Source organism: Debaryomyces hansenii, assembly GCF_000006445.2.
Source record: "Debaryomyces hansenii CBS767 chromosome E complete sequence".
Classification (NCBI taxonomy): domain Eukaryota; kingdom Fungi; phylum Ascomycota; class Pichiomycetes; order Serinales; family Debaryomycetaceae; genus Debaryomyces; species Debaryomyces hansenii.
In genome coordinates this window covers 1815743-1833007 of record NC_006047.2, presented here as the reverse complement: position 1 = coordinate 1833007, position 17265 = coordinate 1815743, and the positions used below count along the sequence as shown (strand labels likewise).

The 17265-nt window shown below is 34.0% G+C and overlaps 10 protein-coding genes across 10 annotated transcripts; 7 read left to right on the top strand and 3 right to left on the bottom strand. All coding sequences in view use genetic code 12, as the record gives it.

Annotated features, from left to right (window-relative positions):
- Positions 1-161: 161 nt before the first annotated feature.
- Positions 162-3401, top strand: DEHA2E22220g (DEHA2E22220p; the record flags this gene model as incomplete). The annotated part of the gene is made up of 1 exon (XM_460267.1): positions 162-3401. The coding sequence occupies one exon, from the start codon at positions 162-164 to the stop codon at positions 3399-3401; it is 3240 nt and encodes a 1079-aa protein (XP_460267.2).
- Positions 3402-4332: 931 nt separating this feature from the next.
- On the top strand, positions 4333-6018 carry DEHA2E22198g (DEHA2E22198p; the record flags this gene model as incomplete). Its single annotated transcript, XM_460266.1, has 1 exon — positions 4333-6018. One exon carries the CDS (start codon positions 4333-4335, stop codon positions 6016-6018), a length of 1686 nt encoding a protein of 561 aa, XP_460266.1.
- Positions 6019-6600: 582 nt separating this feature from the next.
- On the top strand, positions 6601-7605 carry DEHA2E22176g (DEHA2E22176p; the record flags this gene model as incomplete). The annotated part of the gene is made up of 1 exon (XM_460265.1): positions 6601-7605. The coding sequence occupies one exon, from the start codon at positions 6601-6603 to the stop codon at positions 7603-7605; it is 1005 nt and encodes a 334-aa protein (XP_460265.2).
- Positions 7606-7957: 352 nt separating this feature from the next.
- On the top strand, positions 7958-8812 carry DEHA2E22154g (DEHA2E22154p; the record flags this gene model as incomplete). The annotated part of the gene is made up of 1 exon (XM_460264.1): positions 7958-8812. One exon carries the CDS (start codon positions 7958-7960, stop codon positions 8810-8812), a length of 855 nt encoding a protein of 284 aa, XP_460264.2.
- Positions 8813-9012: 200 nt separating this feature from the next.
- On the top strand, positions 9013-11145 carry DEHA2E22132g (DEHA2E22132p; the record flags this gene model as incomplete). Its single annotated transcript, XM_460263.1, has 1 exon — positions 9013-11145. The coding sequence occupies one exon, from the start codon at positions 9013-9015 to the stop codon at positions 11143-11145; it is 2133 nt and encodes a 710-aa protein (XP_460263.2).
- A 48-nt stretch (positions 11146-11193) lies between these two features.
- On the bottom strand, positions 11194-11409 carry DEHA2E22110g (DEHA2E22110p; the record flags this gene model as incomplete). The annotated part of the gene is made up of 1 exon (XM_460262.1): positions 11194-11409. The coding sequence occupies one exon, from the start codon at positions 11407-11409 to the stop codon at positions 11194-11196; it is 216 nt and encodes a 71-aa protein (XP_460262.1).
- A 736-nt stretch (positions 11410-12145) lies between these two features.
- Positions 12146-13791, top strand: DEHA2E22088g (DEHA2E22088p; the record flags this gene model as incomplete). Its single annotated transcript, XM_002770479.1, has 2 exons — positions 12146-12583; positions 12637-13791. 2 exons carry the CDS (start codon positions 12146-12148, stop codon positions 13789-13791), a joined length of 1593 nt encoding a protein of 530 aa, XP_002770525.1.
- A 15-nt stretch (positions 13792-13806) lies between these two features.
- DEHA2E22066g (DEHA2E22066p) lies at positions 13807-14358 on the bottom strand (the record flags this gene model as incomplete). Its single annotated transcript, XM_460261.1, has 1 exon — positions 13807-14358. One exon carries the CDS (start codon positions 14356-14358, stop codon positions 13807-13809), a length of 552 nt encoding a protein of 183 aa, XP_460261.2.
- A 49-nt stretch (positions 14359-14407) lies between these two features.
- Positions 14408-15640, top strand: DEHA2E22044g (DEHA2E22044p; the record flags this gene model as incomplete). The annotated part of the gene is made up of 1 exon (XM_460260.1): positions 14408-15640. One exon carries the CDS (start codon positions 14408-14410, stop codon positions 15638-15640), a length of 1233 nt encoding a protein of 410 aa, XP_460260.2.
- DEHA2E22022g (DEHA2E22022p) lies at positions 15641-17122 on the bottom strand (the record flags this gene model as incomplete). The annotated part of the gene is made up of 1 exon (XM_002770478.1): positions 15641-17122. One exon carries the CDS (start codon positions 17120-17122, stop codon positions 15641-15643), a length of 1482 nt encoding a protein of 493 aa, XP_002770524.1.
- Between the last annotated feature and the right edge of the window lie 143 nt (positions 17123-17265).

The window sequence follows — 17265 nt, the reverse complement described above, 5'->3', positions numbered from 1 at the left end:
TTAAATAGGTCAAATATTTGAAATAACAAATTATTCGGACATAGAAATTGATTATAGCTTAATCGTTGGAGATTTTTGAGAATTGGAATCATATATCCCCTGTGTCACAAACAAACAATATATACGAAGTATCCAATAACAAAAACGACTGAAATTACAGAATGTATAAGGCCAAGGATACCGAATATAAATTGGGATCGCCTATACACGAAAAGATACCTAGTTTTGAAATTGGTTCTGATAGGCGGTTGGATATAGACGACAACGAGGGAGAAGAAGTGAGCGCTAGAGACGAACACGATGACGATGAAGACTACGAGTACAAACGAATTATCGAAGAAGAATTTGAAAACGACCGTGAGTTCAAAGATGAGCACGGATTTGAAATTGGTGTAGTAGACAATGACGAGAATAATGATCAAGACTGCGAAGCAGATACTAGCAAATCAATTGGGTCATTACCTCGCATGCCAGGCACTTACGATTTTTCAGGTTTGAAGAGTGACGATAATCAATATAATGAGTTAACGGAGACTTTGAATCAAGACGATGGTAATCAACTGAATGATATCGCAGTGGGAAAGTTGGGTGATGAAGCCTCTCACACGTATAAATCAACATTAGACCCAGGAAAGCCACTACAAAACCCTCCGCCATCCAATTTGAATATTGATTCGATATTGAAATCCCAATTGGAAAACAATAAGAGCGAAGGAAGCATTGGCCAAAGAATAGACAGCATATCGCGAAAAACTACCAATTCCTCGGGTGGTCCAAACATCATGAAAGATAATACTTTGGATAGAATTCCAACACATGACTATGAAAACATCGATGACAACAACGTATTTAATAGAGCTGGTGATCCAAAAATACGTGGTGGACTAAATGCATCGAACGATGCATCAATAAACGATAACATTGCTGATATTAGTCAATCAACTATTCAGACGTCTACTGATGCTGGAGAGAGTATAAATAAAGGAAATGGTGATATAACTAAGGGGTTGTCTAATGTCGACGTTAATGATACACTGGTAAATAAATCGAAACAAAGAAATATCTCGTCTGGTTCTGTAATTCGAAATCCTCCATCGGCGTCCCAAGCAAATCAATCTAATCAGTCATACCATCAGACACGAGCTATAACTCCTGTTATGAATCAAATGAATAAGTTTCAAGGTTCAAATTCAGAGGCGTCTTCACCAAGAGAGCATCTTGGCATGGGTATTAATAATAGTGCACCCTCAACGGGGGCCAATTCAAATACGTCTTCCCCTATGAATGGAAGTTATCCAAACTCGATAGCTAAAAGTAGAAGGAGTGGTAATAGAGTCAAGGGAGTATTTTCAAATATGTTCAGTAAGAACAAGACTAGTACCAGCGTGACTTCTTCGCCAGAAACTCATGCGATAAATATGAAGATTAGTACTCCGTTCAATGCTAAACACGTGGCACATGTTGGAGTTGATGATAATGGATCATATACTGGATTACCTATTGAATGGGAACGATTGTTATCAGCCAGTGGAATTTCTAAGAAGGAACAGCAACAGCACCCTCAAGCAGTCATGGATATAGTCGCATTTTATCAAGATACAAATGATGATAATCCAGATGAGAATGCATTCAAAAAGTTTCACTACGATAATGATTCATCTCATTCATCGATTTATAATGCAACTCCCCCTTCAACCCCAGGTATCCCATCCACTTATAATGCTACTCCTCTCCAGTCTGAGAAACAGCTTCAAAGGCAGCAATCACAAAAGTCACAATCGTCACATCCAGTACAGGTACAATCAACACCTAAGACCCCAAATAATAATTACGAAAATCAATTTATTCCTAGTAGACCAGCTCCAAAACCACCTTCTTCCAGCATACCTTCAACGAAGACAATCAAACCACCACCAGTGCCTCCGTCACCCAGTACAAATACCAATATTTCCCCTGCCCTGAAAAAGAATTCATTCATGGGTAGATCCTTTTCCTCAAAATCAATTAAAGCATTGAGAAATAGTAATAGAAAGATCTCGGAGCCTCCTAAAGCGCCACAATCGAAGATATCCGATAGCAATACCGAAATGGGCATTCCAAAATCTAAGTCTCACAGTAATTCGCTCTCGACTCAGAGTGAAGTTGAACCAACTAAAGGTTCAACCACGGCTCCTGTTTCTTCTACTGCAAAATTCAATTCCACTACTATCAATAATATTAATGGTCATAATATAATCGAAGAAGAGAAAAATAATAACACATTATTGAGTAACCCGAAACAAAGAGAACAAAAGCCTGATTCTACTATAGAAAAAAGAGACACGCCTCCGTCTCCATCTCAGTCTCGCGTAAGTGAAGAAGAGTCAACAAAGAAGGAGACTTCAGAAAAATATAATAATAAAGAAAACGATATACCAAAGAAAAGTTCTCAACAGCCTGTCAGAGATGCTAAACAAGCGGCATTGTTGGCTCAAAAGAAGAGAGAAGATAAGAAGCGTAAGAACCAACAGATTATTTCTAAGTTGCAACAGATTTGTAGTGAAGGTGATCCTAATGAACTTTACAAGGATTTAATGAAGATTGGACAAGGTGCATCTGGTGGTGTTTACATAGCCCACGATGTAAATCATAGATCGCAGACAGTTGCCATTAAACAAATGAACTTAGAACAACAGCCTAAGAAAGAATTAATTATCAATGAAATATTGGTGATGAAAGGTAGTAAGCATGAGAACATTGTTAACTTCATAGACTCATATTTGTTAAGAGGAGATTTGTGGGTTGTCATGGAATATATGGAAGGTGGCTCATTGACAGAAATTGTTACCCACAGTGTTATGACTGAAGGACAAATTGGTGCAGTCTGTAGAGAAACATTGAAAGGGTTAAGATTCTTACATTCAAAGGGTGTTATTCATAGAGATATCAAATCCGATAATATTTTGCTAAACATCGATGGTAACATAAAAATGACCGATTTTGGCTTCTGTGCACAAATTAATGAAATCAATTTAAAGAGAACTACGATGGTAGGAACCCCATACTGGATGGCTCCTGAAGTTGTCTCGAGAAAAGAATATGGTCCAAAAGTTGATGTGTGGTCTCTAGGGATCATGATTATTGAAATGATCGAAGGTGAACCTCCGTACTTAAATGAGACCCCGTTGAGAGCCCTTTACTTGATTGCAACTAATGGTACGCCTAAGCTCAAAGAACCAGAAGCCTTGAGTTACGATATCAGAAAATTCTTAAGTTGGTGTTTACAGGTGGACTTCAATAAGCGAGGAAACGCCGACCAGCTTTTGAACGACAAGTTCATCCTTGAAGCCGATGACGTAGAATCATTGTCGCCGCTCGTCAAGATCGCTGCCATGAAAAAGGCTACTGAACTTGACGAGTGATTGTGCTATATACCTGTATAATTACTTATGATATTTTATCAACACGAATTAACCCGCACCCGTAAGCCTTTGCATATTTTCGAGAACCTTCTTTTGCAACTTTTTGTGCTCATTCTACTTGTTTCTATCCATATATTCATATTCTTTGTCTTCCATGACATCTCGCTACCATTGTCAAGTCATATGGCATACCCTTGCGGCATAAAGTCCGAGTCGATCTAATTATATTTCACATTCACCCGAAAAAACAATTGAACAATTGAACAATACCACCAGATCTCTGCACTGGTGAAAAATCCGCCCTTAATTTCATTAATATGGAAAATACATACACGAGTTTGCCTATCACGTAAGTTTTTCTCGATTTTATGCCATGTTAATGCGTCTCATTCGTTAATACTAATTGATTGCGGTTTCTATATACCCATGCACCAACGTAAACTTTTTGCTTCTGTCTTTCCCAGAATCACTTCTTTCTATATTTGCCACCTCCGGATTAATTTAGTATCTGCGTGTTACTATTATACCCCGAAATTTTACTAGTTACTCAACTATAATGTTGACTCTTCGACAATCATCCAAGCACCTTTTTGCCTGTAAATAGCAATTATAGTGCAGCCTCACACAGTGCCGCGCAACCAAAATTTCCCACTCATTCTTCCCCCCCTTTCGATGATATCATACAAAATTACCCTATATAAGTCAGGCAAATCTCCCAGTTTTTATTAAAAAGTAATTACTTCTAGAAGAAATTAATTTAATATCATTCAAACTACGAGAATATTATCGAATATTCTTACTGATACACATTCAACTACACATATTAATATATATATTGATAATATATTGATTATAGTCAGACGCTAATTATTGCTACGTGTTTACAGTAAGGCCCATAATAATAGATATAATTATAAAGAATACTACAAATATGTCATCCTCACCAAAAGCATCGGATGCTGCCGCTTCTGCAGCCAAATCAGACAAGCCGGAATTCCAGTCTTATTTGAACAATGACGGGATTGACGAATTAACACCTGCAGAAAGAAAGCACAGGGTATCGTCTTTATCGTTAACTGATTTGAACAATTGGCAAAATGGTTTGACGAAGTTATCATCATCGACTTCTTTGAACAAATCATCATCTCAGAACTTAAAGAAGGTGGATTCTTTGGCAAAGATGTCAAGAAATTCTTCGATCATCAAGAGAAAGAAGAAGAGTGTTGTTGATCACGTCAGAGTTGCATCTTACGCTTTTTGTTTCGATATTGATGGTGTGATATTGAGGGGTCCAGATACGATTCCAGAGGCTGTGGAAGCCATGAGGTTGTTGAACGGCCACAACAAATACAATATCACCGTGCCTTCGATTTTCGTGACGAATGGTGGAGGTAAACCAGAACACGTCAGATCGGAAGACTTATCCAAAAAGTTGAACTGTACCATAACTCCAGAACAGATCATTCAGGGGCACACTCCTATGAAGGATTTAGTTGGTGTATATGAAAACGTGTTAGTTGTTGGTGGTTTAGGCAATGTTTGCCGTAACGTGGCTCAATCTTACGGATTCAAAAATGTTTATACCCCATTCGATGTGTTGAAGTGGAACCCAGCTGTTTCACCATACCATGATTTGACCGAAGAGGAATTGAAATGCTGTAGAGAAGTTGACTTCTCTAAGGTTAAGATCGATGCCATCATGGTGTTCGCTGACTCGAGAAATTGGGCTGCAGATCAACAGATCATTTTAGAATTGTTGTTGTCTAAAGATGGTGTAATGGGAACTCAATCTAAAACTTTTGATGAGGGTCCTCAAATCTACTTTGCCCACTCTGATTTCATCTGGGCTACTAATTACAAATTGTCTAGATATGGTATGGGTGCTTTACAAGTTTCGATAGCTGCTTTATACAAGGAACATACTGGTAAAGAATTAAAAGTCAACAGATTTGGTAAACCACAAAAGGGTACCTTCAAGTTTGCTAACAAAGTGTTGAGTAACTGGAGACAAGGTGTTTTGGATGAGCATTTGAAGAAATTATCAATCAATGATCCTAATGCGGATGAGGCTGATATCTTGATCAATGATGAAGGTGAAGAAATTATCAATCAATCAAAATTAGAATCGTTCGAAGGTCTTGATGAATCTGATGAGGAAGACCCTTACAAGGAACCTTTGGCTGTTGTTGGTAAACAAGATAAAATCACTTTAGAGTTACCACCAGCATCAACGGTCTATTTTGTTGGTGATACTCCAGAATCAGATATCAGATTTGCAAATTCACACGATGTGTCGTGGTTCTCAATTTTGGTTAAGACCGGTGTTTACCAGGAAGGTACCGTTCCAAAGTACAAGCCAAAACATTTGTGTGAAAATGTGCTTGAAGCCGTTCAATTTGCTATCGAGAGAGAACATGCAATGGAATTGGAAGAATGGAATGAAACCGCTGATGTTGAAGACGACAAGGGCTCTAGAGTCAACTTTGCCGATTTGATGATGACTCCTAGTGAAAAGGAAGAAAAGTCTAAGGCAAATACTGTTGACGACCATGAAGCTGTTGAAGTTCCAGTGGTATTAAATGAGCAAATCGAAAAGATCAAGGATGTTCAAGTCTAGTGTATACGTTTTTTAAGCCTCGTTTACAATAAATGCTGTATCGCTGTATATATATATTATAAACATTTAATATCTAATGTGTTAACATAAAAATACGAAATTCGACACCGTATTACGGGAGCTCGCCTCGTAATTGATATCCAGCATATGTCTAAATCTTAGAATAACATCGCTGCTATTGCCAGCAAGATCATACATTTCATACAAAAAGTGATCGCTAACGTTTATAATCAATCATTATCTAACTCCACTTTCCTGAAATCACAAATCGCTCCAATTAGTATATCAGGCAGAGGACCATTCTCGTACTTCCCAGTAGATAAAAGAATGCTTTCTTAGTTGCCTAAAAATCCGTAAATCAGAGTCCCGATGTCATTGAAAAATATAATTCAAGAGCAATAGTTAGCAATGTTTTCGATCACTGATCAAGTCATTTAATGGCTGATCAAGTCTTATCTAGTAAATTGCAAAATCCGTTACTAGAGGGAGCGCAAATTATTGTACGCGGTTTATTTTGAAAACAAAACAAAACATAAATAATTTGATAAGATCAAGATCAATATATGTACATACCTATTCGCTATGGATAAAGAAGCAACTTATTTTAAGAAACAGCTTGATGAACTAGATAATGACATATCTATTCTTTCATCACAGAAAGATTTTCAATCACATATGAACAAAATCAATGAAACGGTTGAAAATCCTATTTTAATCAACGATGAGATAAACTTTCAAAAAGAGAACTTCTCGAAGTTGAAGTTCCAGTATCTCGAACAAGAGACCAAGGAGAAGTTTCTAAGATCATTATTTGATAATCCGCCTATATCCATTCAACAGGAAGATATTAACAAGTTGCAAGAAGAAAATGTTCATTCGAAACAAGCACTCAAGGCATTGAAAGAATCAATGAATAACAAGATGAATGATATACATGAAATTTCTAGAGAAACTGTAGAATTGAATGAAGAGTATCAGCATAAGTATAATGAAACCAATAAGATGCTAGATGAAGTTCTAAGGATGGAGGAAAAAATAAATTCAATTATTGATAACCAACAGGATGAAACCAAAGAAATTATTAAAAGTTTGATTGATCTTTCGTCGGGCATGAAAGAGAAAGATCTTACAAAGATAATGATAAGTGCCAGTAATAAATCGTTACAAGATTATACTACAGCTCCTCAATCTAGTAATGAATTGCATTTGAAAAACCAATTAAACGAAAACCAACAGCAGCATCTTCAGAAGTTGCAGGAAAAATTAACGGCATTGAAATTCAACTTGCTGAATGCTGAAGATAATAAGGAACCAAATGACAATCAGTTTTACGCTCAGTGGGTCAAGGAAATGAATGAAATACTAATTGGTCTAAATGACCTATCTTATATAAAGTTCGAATTTGTTGATAACACTGATCTCAAGCTAATTGTCAATAATCATAATGTTGTCTTGAATAAAAGCTTTGATATTTTGAATACAAATGAATTAAGCCAGTTTCAATATCTCATAAAGAATATTAATTCCAATGAAAATAAAATGAAGAATTTTTTGTTATTGGTGAATGGTTTATTAGAAATGCCTTGATGCGGTTTAATAGGTTTAGTGGTTTAATGGGTTTAAATTCCAGTGCAATACTACGATACTAATAGAACAAAGTTCCGGAAAGTCAATAACGAAGTCGACTACTACGACCTTATATGGGATATATTGCAATGTGCAAGCTTAGTCAAAGTCTTATGTACTAGCTTCTGATATGGTAAAGCCATGATCCATTGCTATCGATATAGTAAAGCCTTAATTCATAGTTGATCGTACTTATACCACTGTTAAATCGTCCCCCATATCGATTATGTAATCGAATATACCTCGGTCAGATGTGAATATATGTAGACCAAAACGAATCGTAGATTAATGATTAGCACAATTAAATATTGACATGGTTGAAAACACTACTACATCAACAGTTAAATCTGATAAGAAGGAAATAATAGATAACATTCTCAAGTTAGCTCATCAAGAACAAAAAAGAGGTAATAAATCCATTACACAGGAGAAATTAAACAATCTATCAAATTTCGTTTCTACGTACCAACTGAAACAAGAGGATCAAAGTAAAGGAAATTACGACAAATACAAGAAAGAATACCCAGCACCAATTGTGAAGCCACCATACTCGCCATTATTTAGTAAGTTTAGTGTGAAATCCCCAAAAGCAGTCATAAAAACGAATCCCAACCGTAAATTACCTTTTCAGTATACTTTTAAAAACATTGAAAAAGTATTAATCGAAATCCTTGAAACTCTAGCTAATATCCTTGATAATTTACATTTGTTCTCGAGGTTTCCGATGTTTCCTGCTAGGCTAGTTGATTTACTAAAACAAACAAACAAGTTATGGGTAGTGATATTAATTTTCTTAATTAGAAAATCTATATCACAGTTATTAAATGTCATTAGAAAAGAAAGAAAGGTAAATATCGAGTTATCAATCTTGAATCTGAATAAGAATTCTAAGTTGTTAATAAATAAAGATGATAACAATGGTGATAACAATATATTTAGGAGATACGAAAAAGTGTTAAAAGACTTACAATTTGATAAGATGATGTTAGTGTTGGAATTAATTGGTAATTTCTTAGATATGGGTTTTAATCTAATCGAATTATATGGCATACCTGTGCCTGAATGGTTTATGAGTTTATTGAATGCAGCAAGCATGGGTATGACGATATACAGAATGAATAAAGACGATGAATATATTGATGATGATATAACTGAAGATTTAATATAATTTGGAAAGTTACTTTCAGTTTCTTATTTAACTATATGCATCTTTAATACATTTTAATTGTTTAGATCAAATTATTTACTTTTATATATAGTAGCGTATTTATGCTCATAATATAAACTGTGCGATAATTTGAAATAAATTCATCGATCGAATCCAGAAATCAGATTGGTCTACTCGAAATAAGCATTCTAGAATTACAGATGTCGATAACAGACCTAGTATTAGGATATGAATCAGATCTTCGAGCAATCGATAATGAGTTTGAATCGGTGAAGTATACTGCAGCTATTGACATAATAAATGATGAAAACTTGAAATTACCGGTGGAGACAACTGACAAGGATGATCTTAATAAATTAAACATATCTCAATTAAATGATAAACTTAATGTAAGTGATGATGCTTTAATTCAATTGAATAGTCTATGGATTATTAAAGGATTAATTCAAGAGATTACAATATCCTTGAATCCTGTCGACGAAACAAACTACAGGTGTGATAAATATGAATTACAGTCTGTAGTTAACAATTTGACAAAATTGAAACGAAAGCTATCCCAATTCGATGAATCTTTAATTATTCTTGATAGCTTGAATAAATTATACCAGGATTTAGTTGCTAATATGGGAAAACAATTAGAATCTCATTTCTACATCTATTTTCCTAGCAATGATTCCTTCGTTAGCAAAGTATTCACTAATGATATTGACATGTCTTACGATGAATTTATTCAAATATTTAATCTGTTTGAAATTGTTGACCCGTCGTTTACCATTAAATCTTTGCATCGTAAACTACAATTGCAGTGGGACAAAATATTGGATCAATTAGTTAATCATGACAAAATAATAGAGTTAGAGCATCAAAATAACACATTTGTTTTAAAAGTCTTGAATAAGAAGGCTGGATTTAGAGAGTTTTGTGAATCGATAACTGAGTTTATGAGCTTCATAAATCAATTCAATATTCAACCATTCAAGAATTTCTATCTGTCGAAGATTTCAAATAACTTGACTAATAAGATATCAGAGAATATAAATAATTTTATCAATCCTATGAATGATAATTTAATCCAAAGCTTATTTAGTGTGATTAAGTTGTCTAAGGAGTCACATTGGGGTTTGTCAGCCGAAAGATCTTTAACATCAGGAGCTGATATAAATAATAAATTAAACGACTTATATCTTGATTGGGTTGTTGATAAATACGTTAATAAGCTCAGGGATGTTTATAATAGTGACTTCAATCAGTTAGTAGAAGAATTGCATGAGGAATGTTCCGCATTGGAAGAAAATCAGATGACCAAGAAAGAACGTAACCAAGACAAGAACAACACTACTGCCGACGAAAATAAGGATGAATGGAATGAATGGGATAACGATGGATGGGATGATGAGGAAATACCGGATATTGATTCTAAATCAGATCATCAAACGCAACCAGAAGGTGATTGGAATAACGACGGTTGGGATGACGATGGATGGGAGGATGCAGAAATGAATTTAAATAAAAATAAGGGTAATAAGGAAATGCATAAGGTCTCACAAATGCCATCAAAATTAAGGGAAATATTACTGGAATATCAAACAGAAACTGGAAATAATGATATCCAACCGCTTATCTCCACTATTGAATCATTTTCTATTATATCATATCCACCATTGAATGAATCATTCTTATTGCATAATGACTTACAAACATTGAATAACTTTTTTAAGAATGAACAGCTAACGAAGTTTTTGGATATCAATCTCAAGCAAAGCATCCAATCCTTCTCCAATGAAGTTGCATTGATTCTCTTTTCAATTAATTTGAAGCATGATGATTTTATTTCGGATTCTACCAACTTTGATAATTTTAAACTAGACAATGAAAACGAGAGTAAATTGAAACTAATCGATAATTGGTTTAACAGAATGAATAAGTCTAACTTGAAATCAACTAATAGACAGAACTACAAAAGAATTATTATGGACGTTATCAATATAGTTTTAAATTGGATGATTAATTCCATCATATCAATGGAAGAAATAACAGAATACCAATCAACTAAATTGACTAATATAATCAAGAGTATACAACACATCATCAATACAAACTTAGTGTTGGTAGACGAATCCAATACATCAGTGGCCGCTTACAACAAGCTCAACAATGTCTTATTTTTGATTAATAATCACTTGAAGGACATAATGGAGATGTTTTACCAAGGAGAATTCTTTGATCTCACCACAGATGAGTTAATATCCATTATTGAAAGTGTCTTTATCAAAAGCGACCTTAGAGATAACTACATTGACGAAATTCTCGATATAAGAAATGTTGAATCCTAATAAACCAAGTTTATGTATCTAATTACTATATAGTAAGCTCAAACTTTTCTATTGTATAACCTTACCATCATTAATTTTCTTGCCTGTTTTTGCAATGGTGTTGTAAATGGTATCGTAGTCTTTATCTGTGGTTATATCGACCGTCTGCTTTTCTAAAGAAACATCAATCTTATTATCACCATCCAATTTATTTAACACTCTGCTTATAGCATTGGAACACCCTGAGCATGACATAGCAACGTCGAAATGGTATTGATGAGACATCTTATTAATTGATTATTTCTTCCTTGTGATAACAGAAGTACCAGAAAAGATAAAATATATTTATGTCCGACCTATGCCGACCAAATCAACTTATCAATAAAATCAGCTCCATTTTGCATCTTATTAATCTGCAAATTTGATATCTAGCCACAGACGGAACATTACACAACCCATAAGTTGCCTATATCAATCAGCCTTCTACGGACGGGTCTCCCATTCTTCCTGGTATTTAAATCGATACCCATCAAAAGTAAGCTCTATATATATATATATATAAATACTTGCTAATTATATTCTTGATGTAGATGATGTGAAACGATTTCGAACAAATGTGTAATCTTACATAATACGAATAGAATCAGATTTCATCATTAGGTAATATTACAACGTGGATGTTAGGATGAAATTATCTTACCCTGATCAATCACTAAACAGTAGTTAGTTAGTAGTGAGATATCAAGGAGACATTTTTACGACATTAACTGCAACAAAATGCAGCATGTTATACGACATTTTATTTCTTAATTTTGAGTAATAATGTTTTAGCTATAATTGTTCATTTTCAGACTATATGTCCTGGTAGTACTTATACTGAAAAAACACATTATATTGTATTATATTATTGATAGGAGAAGTGATATACGAGTTTCTTTACAAGTCGTACCTTATTATTATTATTATTGGAAGAACAGTGACTGTATGGGATTTTGGAGTTGACGTCCCGTTCTAACACATTATGGCTATACAATTAACAGAAGAACAAATCACGTATACCACTAACACACTTTCCAATAATGGTCTGACGGATCGATATATCTCCATAGAGGATATTCCGAATGCCGAAGAAGGAAATACTGTTATTGAGGCGACCAACTCGCCTCAAGAATCGAGCCATGAATATGAGTTGAGTCAATCAGAATCGTTGTCTTTTTTGTATAATCTTCTATACGATGAAAACTCGGCCCTAAAAAAATCAGAAATACTAAGCATTTTAAATTCATTAAAATTAAGAGAGGACAATTTGCCTTTTTCTATCCAGAATCTAAATGAGACTGACTGCCAGGGTGTAATATGGCCATCAGACTTACGAGAAAAAATTGCTATTGATAGAGCAAGAATAGGAGAAATGAATTGGTTTTATAATATTTCAAAGTCCAGAGAATCTATTAGAGATGTATGTGATTTTAATTATCTACTGAAACCTAGAATTTTACTAACCAGTATTAGCATTTTAATTTTCAGACCTATGGAACAAAAACTAATTTTTTTCAATTCCACAAATTTTTCTGCAAATTAAAACTACATATCACACATTTCCAGTTAAGGAATTTGGTCTGCTGCAGCGAAAACCTATCTAATGGAATTTTCTATCCTCTGAGTCATTTATATGATTATAATTTTCCTATAGATGCGACCAGTACAGATGAATGCCAAACATTTTTTAGAGTTAATCGTTTGATGCCAGATGATCAATTAACAAAGGAAAGAAATGGAATGAAATTAGACTGTCTCATGGAATCCAGATCATTATTATATAATTCAAACAGTAGAATATCTACTATGACCTGTTCCAATAGGATACTTGCATGTGGTACTTTTGAAGGTGGTTATATTTTGCAAAATATTTCAAATCCGACACGTCCAGAATTGATAGGTGAATTCAATTTGACGAATGATTCTGAGGGAATTACGAACCATATAGCGATACATGATGATAGAGAATTGATTATTTCTTCAAATGATAAGGTATTGAGAATAATAGATATGACCACGGGTTCTACAGAACTGTATAATTTGCCATTCTCGATTAATTGTCTTAGCATAAATCCCCATAACCACAATGAATTTATTATTACTGGTGATCATGTGAATTCGTTTATCTTGGACAAGAGAATGCCCTCAATTGATTACAGTCAGGAATGTAGAGGACATAAGGATTATGGTTTTAGTTGTGATTGGTCACCTAAAAATGAAAACATTCTAGTTACAGGTAACCAGGATAGTAGCATCAAGATTTGGGATAGGCGAAATACAAAGGAGAGTGTGCATTGTTGGAATAGTGCGTTAGGGACTTTATCAGCTCAAGGTGCGCCAGTAAGAAATTGTAAATTTAGTCGTAATGGTGAATATCTAAGCTGGGCGGAAAGTTTAGATCATGTGGGTATTATTCAAATGGCTGATTTATCAAATTCTGATAATTATTTACTGAGAGTTCAATCAATAGATTTTCTTGGTAAATGTGCGGGTTTAAATTTTGCTCCTATGGAATATGGTTATGGTGAGGACTTGATTATAGGTGTGAATGATTGTCCATTGGGTGGGATCTTAAATTATAAACTAGAAAGTAAATGCAAATCCTTAGACTTTGATTTTTATTTTTAATTATATATGTACATATTACCACATATCATCGACATTTTCACTCACTTGTAGTTGTCCTCCGATCTCCTTCATTAAACTATCCAATTTATTCACTTTCCACAGCTCTTTGCATATATTCGCTATCACTCTCAATTTATTTCTACCCTTTGTAATTCTCTTCTCAAATTCCTTAACCTCCTCCATTCCATTAGTAGTTGGGGGATTTTGAACTAATTCACTTAATTGTGAAATATGATTTCTTAACGATTTATTCTCTATGCCCTTTTCATATTTCTCTATATTGGTTTGCCAATATTTGACCAAGCCTTCTATGTATCCTATTATTAAAAATCTTTGAAATCCTGTTTGATATCCATATTCTTTACCTTCATTGTACTGCTGTTTAGTTGAAAAGTCTTGTCCTTCCTCGTAACCTTGTCGGTAGTATTCTTCTTCTAGGTTTAATATTTTATCCATATCATAGTCAACTTCTGTCATATCTGCTTTATTTAACTTTCGTCTTTTGTTGATTTCAAATATCTTATCATCATTCATCTTATTTAAATATTGAAGGTTCATCGCACCCATCTGAGTATTTTTTTTAAATAGGCTAGTCGAAAGTCAAATATACATCACAATGAATAATAATGAAAAACAATACGAAGATGATATCTTGAACGATGATTTGCCTGGAAATAATGCAAGATACAAGCTGAAACACCGTAATGATGTACGATTAAATTACGATTCAGATTCATCACTTGAAGATTATCGTGATGATCAAGAAGATAAGCGAATAAATGATAACGATAAAGAAGAGGAATCCAATGATGATATGTTTGCGAGTGATGAAGACGATAAGGATGGGGATGATAAGGAGGATAGAATAAAAGATACAGAAATTGTAGACGGTTTGCAACATACTGAAGCATTTGAAAAAGACGAATTTGATAATCCTATAAACGACAACTACAAACTCAATCCAATTTATGAAAGTGAAGATGACAATGAAAGCAATGAAGATAATAAATCCGGCCAAATTAATAAAACAAAGATTGACTATTATACAAATATAGAGCATATGGACTATGTTGAGAGCGCAGCCCACTTAGCTAAAAATAAACTGGCACCTAAAATAGAAGCTTTCGATCTTCACGAAGAGACAGATGAAGGAAATTTCGATGAAAATGGTAATTTCATTAGAAATAATTACGATGACGATGATGATAATCAAGATGAATGGATGGATTTGAAAAAGGGCGACATAGAAAGGGCCAAAAAAGCTCAATTGGAAAGAAATAGATTAGACAAAGAGCGGAGGATGAAAGAATCGGCAGACGAATTCATACCAATAAATAGAATATTGTCTGATCTAATTGAGTTGTTAGAACCTGTCGAAACACCTATGGAGGCATTAACAAGATTTTCTCCGCCTAAGAAATCCAGGTCTAAGAAGAAAGTTCATAATATCGAAAAGGATCAAGAAAGGAAAAAGATAGTTATTCGGCTTACAGATTTGTGTGATAAATTGATCAATAAGAAGGGCGTCGTTGATGCTTATGAATTAACTAGGGAAGAATTGATGAGAAGATATAAACAAGAGACAGGTAATGATTATAACCAGGAATCGCGAGGACATAAACGGACAAGAGAAGATTATGAGGATAATAACGAGAATGATGATTATGGCGATAGAATTTGGGAATTCAAATGGATTGGACAGGATGAAATCCATGGTCCATATTCTGAATTTGAAATGTATCACTGGTCAAAAGATTACTTCCAGGATAGTGTTGTAGTACGAAAAATTGGTGAAACGGGGTTTAAGCCAATTATTAACGTTAATTTCGATTTAAATAATATATCATGATTAATCAAATAAATAATTGTGCAATGGAAAATTGATTTCTTTGGCTATACCTTCTACCATCGGCCAACTAATATTACATTTCCATCTTATCTTAGAACTTAAAATATCTAGCGCCGTTGTCCTCGTCAATAAGCCTAGTGATACTAATGTAGCTATTTGACTGTTTAAATCTATATTTGAATTTAACGTAAACTTAGCAAATTCCTGTTCTTTTTTTGCTATCTCTCTTTCAGACATATTATCATAAAAATTCAAGAAGTCCTCATTTGACTTGTTTAAGGATTCTGATTCATTTCTGTAAATTACTGAAATGATGGCTAGCAATCTTTCTAAATCAAAATAATTTGGCGAGAGCAATTGTGTATTGATATCATCTTTGGATAATTCTCCTTTCCTAATCTTGGCTATATTTGATTTTCTCTTCTTGCCTTTAACTTTGATTCTAGAAAATATATTCAAGTCGTTTTTGGGCTCATTAAACGATGCCAAATACGATGCAATAAGTATAAATTTAGAATGATTAGGTAAATCATCAACATTTGTAGCATTTGAAGATTTGTCTTCGTCAAGGGTCCCGTACTCACGAACCAATGAATTATTTATAATTGAGTCGTTAATGAAGAGATCCTTATTCTCTCTATATATTCTGAGAAATTCACTCGGTTTGTATCTTCCTTCAATCACTGGTCGTATGAAGCTCCACCATAATTTAAAGCATATGTCTATTAGCAAATTCATATTCGAACCCGTATATGCAAAAAAAGAATCAACAATTATTTTGGAATATTGCTTCCAAAAGTCTTCACCTATATGGTTATCATACATCTTATTCTCAAAGAAGCAGAACTGATTATTTTGTAGGATTTCTACTATTTGATCTTGTGTATATGGTTTGAAATAAATATGAGGTATTGGATTAGTAACTATTTCTTTAGGTTCGTCACTAGATATGACGAATATTATGCTTATGTTCTTAATCTTAGACTGTTCTTGTAATCTGAGAAAGCCAGGGAATAACTCATTTGTAGGATCCATACATTGGTCAAATCTATCTAATAAAAGAACATGCGGATCTTGATAGTTTGTTTCTTCTATAAATTGCTCCAATGCAACAACGAAACTTGCAAAATTTTCACATAGCTTTCCAACATTGGTCACCTCGACACCTTTGTAATTGAATAATTGATTATATTTCGACAAATCAACACCACTATCCATTCGAATTCGCTTTAAACATCTTTGAAGTAAAAGCTTTTTCGTAACGCATTCGTCACACTTAACTATTGTCTTATTTATTCCTAACGCTTCTAAATATCTTTCAATAGTGTAAGTTTTACCAATTGACTTGTAGCCATGAGCAATCAAAGATGGAACCAGCGTTTCCAGCTCTTTAGAAATGAACGCATTAAGTAGCTCAATTTGAGTCTCTCTGCATTTCACTATTCCTTTCAAATCATTTAGCGCCTCTTCTGATAAGGACATTGTTCAACGTATTGACGCTTCTTTATTTTGTATCAGTTTGCAAAATTTATGCTTTTGATCTCAAAACGCGAGAAAGTATTTTACGCATTATCTGACTGTTAAAGATGTATATATTGTAAATAATAGAAATTTAAATACATATG